General features: G+C 42.1%; 1 protein-coding gene across 1 annotated transcript in view; it reads right to left on the reverse strand.

Moving 5' to 3' along the window:
* LOC121440668 (coiled-coil domain-containing protein 192-like) overlaps positions 1 to 13,462 on the reverse strand; it is a 196,126-nt gene that overhangs the window by 129,038 nt on the left and 53,626 nt on the right. Inside the window, 2 exon segments of the mRNA XM_041641464.1 lie at positions 5,157 to 5,213; positions 7,242 to 7,373. Coding sequence (XP_041497398.1) covers positions 5,157 to 5,213; positions 7,242 to 7,373 — 189 coding nt within the window.

A 13,462-nucleotide genomic window follows, 5' to 3' on the forward strand; every position in this document is an offset into this window, starting at 1 on the left:
CCCCTATTGGTTTCTTTCTGACTGATCTGAATAAGTCCAGACAATAAGTTGTTATAGTTCATATTAGGATCACTCATTCAGTGTATTTCTCCACCTGTAGTAGGAATTTATCTTAACTATGTTTTGTGTGTTTTTAATTCAACATCTACTACAGGCAACTATTATCTTTTCTCCTTTGTCTTTTGTGGTGGTTGGAATGATAAACATCCTCCCCCCGTAGTCCTGGGCATTGGAATACTTGGTCTCTAGATGGTGACACTGTGGGTAGCTTAAGGAGATGCGGCCTCGCTGGAGGAAATACGTCACTGGGGGCAGATCCTGAGAGTTTAAAAGATCCTGCATTTTCAGTTTGCTTTCCCTGCTTGGTGCTTGCAGGTGAAGGTGTGAGCCCTCGGTTTCTGATCCTGCCACCCTGCCTGTTCCAGCTGCCATGCCTCCTTCTGCCATCATGAACTCTTATCCCTCTGGAACCATGAGCTCAAACAAACCTCTCTAAGTTTCCTTGTTCGTGGTGTTTCATCACATCAACAGAAAAGTGACCAGCATACCTTTTACCTGACAGGACTAGCCTCAGACTGAACTAACACGGTACGTGACTGGCATCTTTAAGGAATACAGCTGTCTCCACAAGTTGTTTATCTTGAAACACAAAGTCTGTAGCTGTAAACGTCAAAGTAAACTTCACTTTAGTTCCACTGCTGCCATTCCCTGCTCTATTGGTTTTTAAATGAGAATACAAAATAACGGCTTGTATAGTGATATCTTCACACATGTCACGGTGCCTGCTCCCTCCCTCTGCGGCTCTCCCCTTTATCTCTGTCACCGGTGTTCCTCTTCCTTGAAGTAGACTCCTTCTGTTTTCACTTCACACACAGGGAAACACACGCAGCTAAAGCTGCACTGTATGCACGAAAGAATACATGCAATGGGTTCCCTTGCCTCCCACCACTGCTCCTCTTGTTTCCCTCTCTCCGCCTTAAGCCATTTCATTCAAATCTGCACAAGGCAACAAAGAGTTTTCGAGGGAGAAAAAAACAAGCCTATGCTCTGCTCCCCAAGAACCCAGGTTTGGAGAAAATGCTCACCATATGAGGCTATTCCATCATGGGTTCACAGTGCCATGGAGTGAAAAGAACACAAAAATATGAAAATACCAATAAAAGACAGATGACTTTTCAGTGAGAGAAAACTTCCCTTCAACTAGCTATCTTGATCAAGAATGAGAAAAACATGGCCAACTGGATAGTCAGACAGGTGTTCCATGTGCAAAGGAATAATAAGCAAAGTTACTAGAGATAAAACAGTATGGCACACTTCCAGGGAGGGTCACAGGTACATAATGGAGGTGAGGTAGGAAAGGGGTTCACACGGCTACACAGGGTCTGAGCGGTTACTTTCCTGTACCATAGATTTTAATATGCCAATGTCTGACAACTTGTTGCCCAAGCCCCCATTGATGACACTCTGCAAAACCACTTGGTACTGTAAATACAAGTAAAAATGAAGTTTCATTTTGTTAGTAGAATCAGTCAGAAACTAAGAAGAGTAAAGAAGAGATGAGATACGACAAGGGCTGTGTTTGCAAGCACCATTCAGGATGGTCTTTGGGAAACCAGAAAACCATTAGGTAGTTGACTTTGTTAGAGTTAGTATTGCTGTAACATGAAACACCATGACCAAAAGAAACTTAGAGAGGAAAGGGTTATTTGGCTCCACATTATTGTTCATCATCCAAGGAAGTCAGAACAGGAACTCAAACAGGGCAGGGACCTGGAGGTAGGAGCTGATGCAGAGGCCATGGAGGAGTGCTGCTTACTGGCTTGCTCCTTACAGCTTGCTCAACCTGTTTTCCCATAGGACTCAGGACCAGCAGCCCAGGGGTGTTATCACCCACAATGGACTGGGCCCTTCCCCATCAATCACTGATTAAGAAAATGTCCTACAGGCTTGCCGATAACCAGGTCTTATGGAGATATTTCTCAATTAAGGTTTCCTCCTCTGGGATGACTTTAGCTTGTATCAAGTTGACATAAAATTGCCCAGCACAGGGGCTAATTTGTACAAGTGTACATTTAAGGAAGTTACAGTACAATAGGAAGTCTAGTCTTTAATGGGACCCTCAAATGCCTAGAGAGGCTGAAGTCGATAACACAGAGAAACTCTTCTTATCCCTCTCCCCTATTATTTTTTCTTAATCTTCAGAGTTCTCAGAAATCTCAAGATCTTTCCATTTTCCTCCCAGAAGAACCTTCACTCTATCTACAAAGTTCTGTTACCACAATCTTAGTTCCGTAAGCCCTTCTCTTCTCTCATAGACCTTTCTCACCGCCAGAGTCTCTTCCATTTAATTTTCTTTTCTATGCTTGATTTAAATCAGTCACCCTTCCCTTCCCTTTTTCCTTTCTTTTCCTTTCCTCTGTCTCTCTATCCCCTCTTATCTTAGAGCTTAAACCTCATGCTTCAAGCATACCAAGCAAGTACTCTGAGCTATGCATGTAGCCCTCACTTAAGTATTTATACATAGATTTTATCCTTTCTCGTCTCAGCCGTCCAAACCCTATGCACCTAAAACAAATGGGCTACTTTGTCCCAGGAGAGGGACAGTAGAATGCTCTAAATTTTCATGCTAATTATTTGGGACCATTTACAATAGCTAAACTATATAATGGTCAGAAAAGGATAGGGAGGTGGTAGCATAGTGAAGTAGCAGGTGCAGAAGTCAGGAAACACAGATCTAGGGATAGAGCAGCACAGTTGACTACATAGGGATGAAGGTAGAGACGGTTAGGGTTTTAAGACTGCTTTTTAGTTGATCTCTAGAACAGTCTAGTAGTGTCCATTAGCCACCATGGCTGAGGAATGAAAGAGAGGGATGTATTCAAAATACAGACAAGGAAGATGACAAATCTGGCTTGCTGATCTGGAGAGAGCAGCATGATGCTAGGTCACAAGGAAACACGGCTTTAATTTGATGTTAGATGCAAGTATCGCCACAGCTATGTGCTGTAAAATGGTCCTTATGGATGAACACATCGAGAGATTAGCTGTGCATGGCTTGTTTCTAAAGCAAGCAAACCCGCTTTGTGTTGTTTCCAGCCCCGTTGCACCCTCTGCCCCAACACACGCTTTTTTTCTTTCTTTTCTGAGGAGGTGGTAGAGCTCTGCCGAAGGTTTTCTTCAGGGATAATGTTTGAAGAAATGCACATTAAAATTGTTTAGGGGTTATCATCACAGGATGATTAAGACAGAAGGAACTTGAAGGAGATGGAGGTGGTTGTCATCTGCATAGGAGATGCTAGGACTGTGAGCTGAAGCGCTGTTCCGGGATCATTCGCTTCTGGGGCATGGAAAGAGGAAGGGACATTGGAAGTCACACTTTACAGGACCTCTGACACCTCAGAGACAGAGATAGTACAGAGACAGGAATCTGGAAAGACACTCAGTTGGGGTGGCAAAATCATGAAGTATAAAAAGTAATCTAACCTTTTAAAGATTCAGTCTTTTAACCTGAGAAATAATGTCTGGCTTGTTAGGTTATATAAGAATTTGAAACTGATACGATAGGAAGACACACAACCAACTCAATAAATACTATTATTAATAGTTTCCATTTAAACTTTCTTGAAAAATTAAAGAAAAGCCTTGATGAATACAAACTGGGATGTTGAATCCTAGCTACCAGACAACTTACTTTAGAAAAATCTAGAAACCCTATACAAAAGACCAGCCCCAGTTCAGAGGAGCCTAGGACAATAGCAGCATGGCGGGGGCAGACACTCTGGAGTTAGGAGACAGAAGTAGATACCACAGGGGTTTCCCCAAGACACCAGCTGCAGGGAGCTTTAAAATCAGCCCATCGTGGGGAGACTTGGAAGATAGTATCAGAATCTGGGGAGTGCATCTGTCTTCCTCCTTGCACAGGGATGTAGGTGACAGATTAATAGGAGCCTTCTTCCTCCCTCTGCAGTCATTATCTGGCACCCTCAGGGCAGCCGGCAGAGGAACATCTGCGACAGAGTGTTGAGCTAGTCTGCCAGGTTTCTGTTAGAACGGTCACAACGCCACAAATGCCGGCACATTCGTTTCCATTGTGGGACAAATCAGTACCCAAGATCAGAAAAAGACGGAGTTTAAGGATTAAAAGGTCTGTCCTAACACATACGACTTTTTTTTTTCTTCAGCACAGAAAGATGAGACAATTAAAAAAGATTTTCCAAAGTCAGCTCCTCCTCACAGAGTCAGTGGGGTAGTCACGAGAATTCATTATCTTACAGTCTTTTCTGCTTGCATTCTGGGCTGGGTCTGAGGAACTTGGTGCTGTTGAGAAGGGCCATTTGGCAGGGCTGGCCAGTATCCTTTATCAAGGTTAGCCCATGCAGCCCAGATGGATGTGGAGATGCTAGAAGCACAATGAGCTCTGGAGACATGCTGAAGGTGTCAGGGGCGTTAATATTCTCAGGAGCAGCTAGGTGCCTGATTCATGGACACAAGCGCACAAGGGTATCCTGTCTGTTGGTGCTCATTGCTTCTCGGCACAGACATGGGCTAAAGGGCAAATGAATTTGCTCCAGAAATTCATGAGATATTCATCAAGACGTTAAGGGAGCAACTGGACACACATGCACTCTGATGTAGGGCTGCTTTCCCAAACTGCACAAGACTGAGGCAAATGAGTATACATAGCATATGCTGCTCTAGACTGGCTCAGAGGTTGGGAGCATTGGTATCACCTGAGGCCTAAGCACCCAGCAAAGGGCGCCTCTGGGCGGCTTGCCTTTGAAACTTTCCAGGGGTCTCTGGCATGAACTAAATTTTTCATGATCTTTGTCTCAGATCCAAGTTCCATGTATCATCACTGACGGCCACTCCAGTCTCTTCTCTGGCTTTCCTGGCATCCTTTTCTATGTTCAGTGCTCTTTCGATGCGCCATCAGATGGTTAAACCATCTGACCATATAGAAAAGCACATTTTTTTTTTCATTTTAAGCATCTGCAAGAATATGAACTTTACTTACAGAGAATTTCTAAAAATATTGCATTTTAACTTTACAGTGGATAAACCTCATTTATGACTTCTGACAAATTTCTGTTCATCTTCAGGATTACAGTGCTATGAATCATGGGATCAAAAAAAAAAAAAAACGGGGGAACACTTACATGGGCTGTAAGTTTCTCCTGGGAAGCTTTTACTTCAGCCTGCAGCTTCTCAATGCACTGGAAAAGAGAATGGTTTAGCCAGATCCAGAAAGACAAATATCATATGTACTCATTCATAAGTGGCTTTTAGACATAAAGCAAAGAAAAACCTGCCTAGAATTCATAACCCCAGAGCCTAGAAAACAAAGAGGACCCTAAGAGAGATATACATGGATCCAATGTACCTGAGAGGTAGAAAAAGACAAGATCTCCTAAGTAAATTGGGAGCATGGGGATCATGGGAGAAGGTAGAAGGGGAGGGGAGGAAAGTAGGGGAGCAGAGAAAAACATATAGCTCAACAAAAACAATTTTAAAAAAGAGAGAAGGATTTAGAGAGCAATGTCTAACTCTTCCAAGTATCCCAGAGGCAAATGTGTGCCTGCTCTCAATCTACTGACTGACAGCATCCAGGTCTTAGCTGGGTGTTGAGACCATCTGTACTAAAGAGGTCATTTCTCTGTCTATGAGAAAGCCTGAGGGCAAAGCACAAATATGTTAACTGCCAGGAAATGGTCAGGAAAAACTGATAGCTTGAGGTGATGAGGTTAATGTTAGTGAGCTTGTGTGTGTGTGTGTGTGTGTGTGTGTGTGTCCAACACTTTATAAATTAAAAATATGTGTGCTGGATAGTTTTTTGTCAACTTGACACAAGCTAGAGTTATTTGAAAGGAGGGACCCTCAGCGAGAAAATGTCTCCCTAAGAATTAACTGTCGAACATTTTCTTAATTAATGATGGATGGAGGAAGGCCCAGTTGCATTCTGGGTAGTGTCATCCCTGAGTTGGCAGCTATGGGTTATAAAAGCAGGTTGAGAAAGGCTTGGGGAGCAAGCCAGTAAGCCAATACTCTTCCATGGCCTCTGTGTTGACTCCCGCCTCCAGAACCTTGCCCTGTTTGAGTTCCTGTCCTGACTTCCTTCAATAAAGAACAGCAATGCTGAAGTGTAAGCCAAATAAACTCTTTGATCCCCAACTTGCTTTCGGTCATGGTGTTTATCACAGCAATAGTAACCCTAACTAAGACAATATGTCAAATTTTAAAATCTATTGTTAACTAAACAGAAATAAGTCCTTCATCAATTCCAACCCTGAAAACCAAGAAATATGTGTACAGTTGACACCATGTACAAAATAAATAGACCATGCAGTTAACATTTCCCCAAAAGATACATTATTAAAAATTTTATGAAAATCTTCAAGTGTAACAAAAATTTTAATCTGTGAATGTTCTTCAGGAAAAGAAGTTACCTTCACCAAATGTAAATGCTCTATTCACCCCCATAAACTCAAATGTGAGCTTAATTTATTTTTTGCAGTGTTAAGGATGGAACTCAGACCTGTGTACATGCCAAGCAAATCTCTACTGTTACCAGAGATTTTAGATTAAAGGCTTGAGCTCTGGAGCTCCCAATAAGCTAGGCCCAGGCCCCTATTCCAATAAAACAATTTAGAGAAATATTGGTAAAGAAAAGAGAAAGGAGATGTTTACTTAATATGACCTTATTGGGAAGAGGAACAAATATAGGGGCCCAGTGGCCCCCAAGTCCAATCTTTGGATCACCAACATGAAACTAGAAGGCAAGAACTCTGCACAGTTAAGCCGTGGGTCAAGATGTGACCCAAACGGTGCTGGTCCATCATTTCCTCAGCTCTCAGCTGGCTCCGTCCTGCATGGTGGTCCTCCACTACATTGACTTGTTCATTTTAGAATGCAGCCTCACCCTTGCGGACAATTGCCCTCATCTGGGGCGGAGCTGCTTTTCCTCCCAGGGTTTGGTCTTCTGGAATCTTGGGTGACTCTAGGTTTAGACAATGTCTTATCTCCGTGTCTCCAGCCAGAAACAGGCAGAGAATGACGAAGGCAGGTGTCAGGTTCCCCCTATGCTTTTAGTTAGTCAACACTTTTAGTAAAAACTGCTTCTAAGTGTCTGTTTCATCACCACCGAGGGACAGGCCCAGCCCTGGGGACCTTCAACCCAGCCATGGCTTCCAGACTTGTCACATGCGGTCAAGTCACTCCCCAAACACGACCTTTCCTCCACGTACCTTGTCTTTCTCAAGCACCACGTTTTCATAGGACTCTCCTCCAGCACTCCTCTGGCTCACAGCCTGCAGTCTTGTCTCCAGCAAGGAAACTTTCTCAAGCAGCTGCAGTTTTGCTTCTTCGGAGGCTGTAAGCTAAAGACATGTTTTTGTAAGGACGCCGAGTTCGGTGGTACTGTAAAGGCTTCCTTTAAAAGGTCAATTTAGGAAGGAATTGTCTCCCACTGTCTGCTACACTTTCCTGTCGAGAGCTTCTGTGGCATTCTCTACACATGACAAATGAAAGAAGGGAATATTGGTGACTTCACCATGTCTAACATGGGTAAGAGAGCACAGGAACAATGCAAGGAGACATTTCTGTCTGTCGGGGTCTCAGCGCTCACCTCCGCTGTGTTCTGAGGTCCCATGGCTGGTACAACTGCTGCTGAAACCCAACTTGTAGTCATGTATAATTCTTGAAACTTAACTCTTCGGAGTCTACAGCACGTCACAAAGTGTGCGGTTTCTCACTCACTTTAACACTTACCATAAGACTAACAGTGTTGGAGGCAGAAGGGAATGTTGGAAGTTAAGTGTTTCAAGTGAAACTCTGATTAAAGCCAGATCTATGCAAAAGCACAACCAAAATATCCCTTTGTGTTGGTTCAACTATTCGGATCCCTCTTGAAGGAGGGGACTGTGATGACCCTAGTCCCTCGGCAGTCCCATGACTGCTTCTTCATTTCTCTCACAGAGCTCGTTGTGCTGTCTCTGAGCTCAGCAGCACTCCTGAGGGTCACCGGAAGGTTTGGAGAATTTTGTGTTCACTGCCACTCCCTGGTGATCTTCAAAGCATAGATTACCTCAGAGAATCTCTTTCACATTACCCTGGATGTTTCTGCAAAAGTTACTCTTTTTATTTTTGTCTTGAAAATCGGTGTTTTTGGATAGTTCATGATATGAAGAGGGCCGTCTGAAAGCAAACAGTAGCACACCTTACACCACGCACTGGTCCCCCCAGTCTATCTACCCAATCACTCATTTAAGAAGTCTACTAGCTGTCACTCAACGCAGTCACCATGCCACGTGTTGGAGTCCCCTAGGTGTATACCCAGGACCAGAGGAAATGCACACCCCAATAACTGTTGGTGATACCTCTCCATTCGAAGTGTTTGGGGAGGCCCATTATATTTTTATGGCCACTAGCACAGTCGAGTCTTGGGCACATGGTGGCTTGTGAATGTTGTCGGGCTTCTCTGGACCCACTTCAGTCTTACTAGAGTAGAATAGGTCATCATGTGGACTCCGAGGCAAAGCCTTTAGGGCAAAATCTCAGCTCTGCTAAGTGATTTGGGCAACTTACTCAGCCTCTCTGGCCTTCATTTCCTTTTACACCAACAGTAGGGGAATATTACTTAATATGCAGGGTTTGAAAATTATGTGCATTTATAAAAGAGCAACACCCAGAAGGACATCTGCAAGTTATTAAGGACTGAGTATTTTTGTTCTCATTGTTCTTTTGCTTCTAATCACAGTAAGCATTCATTTGAGTTTTAAGAGCATTTTTATTATTCTTTGAGCATTTCTAACCCTGGATTTTGATCCTATTTATTTCCTTCCCATCTCCTCCTAGATCCATACCTGTTTCTATGCCCTGTGCAATTTTGTGTCCTCATTCATTATTTATTAAAATATCCATCAAATCCAACTGGTGTGCTTATATACTTTTGGGGATATGGCCTTCCAAGGGAGCTTGCTGGACATACAATGGGCCACACCCTTAAGGACAACTAGCTCTCCCTCCCCAGAAGCTAGCTCCTTAGGTAGCGATGGGATTTCATGTCCCACCCCCAACATTCTGAGATTTCATCTGGCTTGAGCTTGGACACATTTTGTTCATGCAATCTTAGCTGTTGGGAGTTCATATGTATAACTGCCTTATTGTATCTAGAAAACATTGCTTCCCTGTGGTACTCACTTGCCACTGGCCCTTAACATTCTTACTGTCCCTTCTTCTATAATGATCTGAGTTTTAGAAGGAAGGGTGTGAGTTTTAGCTCTCTCTCTCTCTCTCTCTAAATTGCATTTGGCTTGTTAATTTATCGTCATTATCAGAGAAAACCTTTATTTATGGAACTATTTTTTCTCAGTTGGATGCATTTTATTTCCATATCCTTTCTGATCTGTAAAATATCTTGTTACTGCTTGATTGCTTTTCTTGTTAACCTATTTTCTATTTAGAGAGTCTTTATCCCTTTATTCAACAAGTATTTATTTACTCATTTGCTGCAGAAAAAAGTTTGTTGTTATATGTAAGAAATAGAAGATAGCCGGGCGGTGGTGGCGCACAGCTTTAATCCTAGCACTCGGGGGTGGGGGTGGGGGCAGAAGCAGATAAATCTCTATGAATTCAAGGCCAGCATGGTCTACAATAGTTAGTTCCAGGACAGGCTCCAAAGCTACAGAGAAACCCTGTCTTGAAAAGCAAAAAAAAAAAAAAAAAAAAAAAAAAAAAAAAAAAAAAAAGAAAGAAAGAAAAAAAAAGAAAAGAAAAAGAAAGAAATGAAAAGAAAAAAAGAAATGGATTAAAAATGAAAACATTATTCTTACCTTCAAAAAAATTCTTCACATTTTAACTAGAAAGGTAGAGAATTTAAAGATAACTACAAATCAAGAGAGAATTGTACAGATGAATAAATAATGAATAACTATGCCAATAATTGTTCACATTTATCATAGAATTACCATAAAGCAGACAGTCTGAAAAACCTTTTATTTTTAATTTATTCCAGCATCTCAGTTTAATTCCTTAAGAAGTTTATGCTGCTCTTATTCCCATTTTACAGACTGTTGGTTAACTTTCAACCAGGCTGAACTTTGATTTGGGGTGTTCTCTTTTAGTTTTTCGAGACAGGGTTTCTCTGTAGCTTTGGAGCCTGTCCTGGAACCAGCTCTTGTAGACCAGGCTGGCCTGGGGTGTTCTCTTATTTACCAGAAATAAACATATTATACCCATCCTACAAACATCAGGTAAACCAGGCACGTGAGAAGTCAGAGATAAACCACACCCAAAGTACCATATTGATAGTCAAGAAAAGATAGTGATGTGTTTTAGAGTCATATTTAAGTCATATTAAAATTAGAGGATGACAGATGGGAGGCTCCAGAAATTAATTTTGATACAAATAGCAATAGAGCTGGCAAGAAATGCCAGAATCAGTCATTGATGTCTTTGAGAGTCCAGAAAAACACTTTCTGGTTGTGGAAAAGTCCTTGATGAAGAAAAATATCAATATCCAAGGAAATCTCTATCATCAGAGGCTAACTACAGAAGTAGTGACGGGACATCAGTGACCACATATCTACAAACCGCTACAAGGAACAATCACAATGGATAACTGTCATCAGTGGGGTGATAGCACCTGTTCTGAGGAGTGAAAGGTAGGATCTGGATCTAGAATTTCTACATTGAAATGCCGGGCACCGCGCCCCGTGTCTGCGCTCTGTGCACCGGCACCCAGTTCGCGAGCTTTGGGCAAAGGGGCTGGAGGTTAAAATATACAGACACACAGAGAGAGACAGCGACACGGGTCATCCTTGAATTCCCCAAGAATACCCCCTTTATTGCGTTCAGAGGCAGATTATATAGAGATAGCAACGCCCCAGCTAAACCCACCAGAAACCACTCTCCTGCCATCAGGAACTCCTGAAGGTCTCGTGCTCAGAGCAGCTGTAGGCACTCAGATCAGGGGATTACAAGAAATTCAGGATCTGGGGTCTCACTGCTCCCAACATTGCAATAGTTGGTTTGTCCAGTTCTCAATAAAACTACTATCCTTTGAAATACAATAAGACTTTTTTCTTTAGGGGAAACAAAAAGCTCATTTGTAACAGCAATCTTTGTATGCAATCCTAGAGAATGAATCCTAGACTTTCAAACAACAACAAGAATAAATCTTTACAATTTTAAATGTGTTCAGAGGTAAGAACAAACCAACCAACCAACCAACCAACCAAACAAGAGCACTGTAAGGGAAATTGGGAGAATGATGTGTAAGTAAACAGGAAATATCAAAAAGATTATAAAAGGGAGCGAAACAGAAATTCAAGAGTTGCTTTAGTGAAAATTCATTAGTAATGTGGTTCAAGCTAGAAGATTGTCCGAAGGCCAGAAGAGAGTTCTTTCTGTCAACTCAGATGGGCATAACATCTACCACAGTCTACATGCTTAAAACAATGAGCACTATGGACTATATGAATTCCCGGTCTCTTCTATCTCCTATAAGAAAAGTATGTCACTTTAGATACTTTAGCTTCATGATTATCTCTAGAACTAATTGTTCCCCCAGGGTTTAGGACCTGAACATATATACTCAGGACACATTCAGTCTTTAGCATTCCGCATGGAGTCGTCCTCAAATTCATGTTGTGCTTACCCACAAATACGTCTAATCTCAACAGCCCCCAAAGTCTTAGCTTACACAACCTCCAACTTCAAAGTCTAAAGTCAAATTTCATCAAACTATCCTCTAAATCACTTATCAGTAAGACAGTTCCCCTAGAGGTATTGTTATTTTCCAGCTGGGAAACCAAACAATTCATATGCTTCCAAACTATAGTGATCAAAGAGGCATAAGATGAGCATTCCCACCATTCTACAAAGGAGACATGAGGAAAGAAAGATGATTCTATGCGCCTATAAGGCTTGAGAAGTATTCTCTGATGTGATTTGGTTTTGTTTGTTAGCCAGTGCTTGATCCTTTATAGCCCTGTACAGTATGGGTCATACCCCCAGGACTCTGCTGACTAGAAGTTTCATCTCCAGGGGTCTGCTGCATAGGTGCCAGACTTTCAGAATTCTACCACATGAGTCTTGCTCTTAGGATTCTGCTGTCCTCGCTTGCACCTCCCTGGTTTCAGATGACCCCACCACCCTAGCTTGTTTGGCTCATTGAGACTAAGGACAACCATTTGCATGTGCAGAACTGATCGTCTTCTGGAACCTAAGAAACCAGAGGCCCTCCCTTCATCTCATCCCATTTCCAACTCTTGTAGTGGAAACTCTTGGTGCTCCTCTTAAGGGTGCTGAGTAGGTCTGTGGCTCACACTCAGAACTATATCCTTAAAAGACAGTTTTGTGATAATACCCTTGGCATTCTCTTCAATGTAAATAAGCTGAGAACTTTCTGTTATTTGCTTAGCAATTATATTTTTCAACTTGCTTATCTTCTTATCTGCTCCTTAAATATTTGGAACTCTTTTCAGCCAAATGTCCAGCTTCATCACTGACATGTCTTGTTTCTCACATCAGGCTGTGAACACATTCAGCCAGGATCATCTTTCCTTCAGTGTAAATACCATGTCCGTCTTTTTTTCCTGTGATCTTGTAAGACTCCTTGTTGATATTCATAGGCTGTGTCTTCTCTGAGAAGATGGAGGCTTTCTCTTTGGCTCCCTGCCTTTCTTTCTCAGTTCTCATCAGATTACTGCTGGTAGTCATTTCACAGTAATGACCACACCCTCTCCAGTACAGGGATCTAACTGAACCTTGTGTACACCAGGTAAGTGCTTGGTCCCTGATCTATGCCCTTCCAAATGTAATGTCCACTCAATAAGCATTTCCCTACAGATTTTCAAGCCTCTACCTATTACTGAGCTCCAAATCTTTTCTATGTTTTAGGTACCTACTATAACAGCATCCCATTGTTTTTCTTTAAACATTTTTAAGAGCAAGATCCATGGCTCAGCAATTAAAAGCACTGGCTGCACTTCCAGATGACTCGAGTTCAATTTTAGGCACTCCAATGGCAGCTCACAACTCTCCATAACTCCAGGGGACCTCACACATTCTTTTGCACTCTATGGGCACTACATCCATGCAGTGCACAAATATGGATAAAGGCAAAACTCCCATATATATAAAGCAAAAATAAATAAATCAAAAGCATTTTAAAATTTCCATTTATTTATTTTATGTCTGGATATGAGTGTAGGAGTAGGGTTTCTGTTGATGTAAAGAGACACTGTGAATAGGGCAACTCTTACAAAGGAAAACATTTAATGAGGTGACTTGCTCACAGTTCAGGGGTTCAGTCCATTATCATCATAGTGGGACATGGCAGCATGTATGAAGACATGATGCTAGAGAAGTAGCTGAAGTCCTATATCTTGCAGAAACAGGAAGATGTCTGAGACACTAACATGGTTTGAGCATATGTGAGATCTCAAAGCTGGCCTCCACAGTA

This window comes from Microtus oregoni, unplaced genomic scaffold (genome assembly GCF_018167655.1).
Source record: "Microtus oregoni isolate MIOR12 unplaced genomic scaffold, Mior012 000069F_ref0000032, whole genome shotgun sequence".
NCBI classification, from domain to species: Eukaryota; Metazoa; Chordata; class Mammalia; order Rodentia; family Cricetidae; genus Microtus; species Microtus oregoni.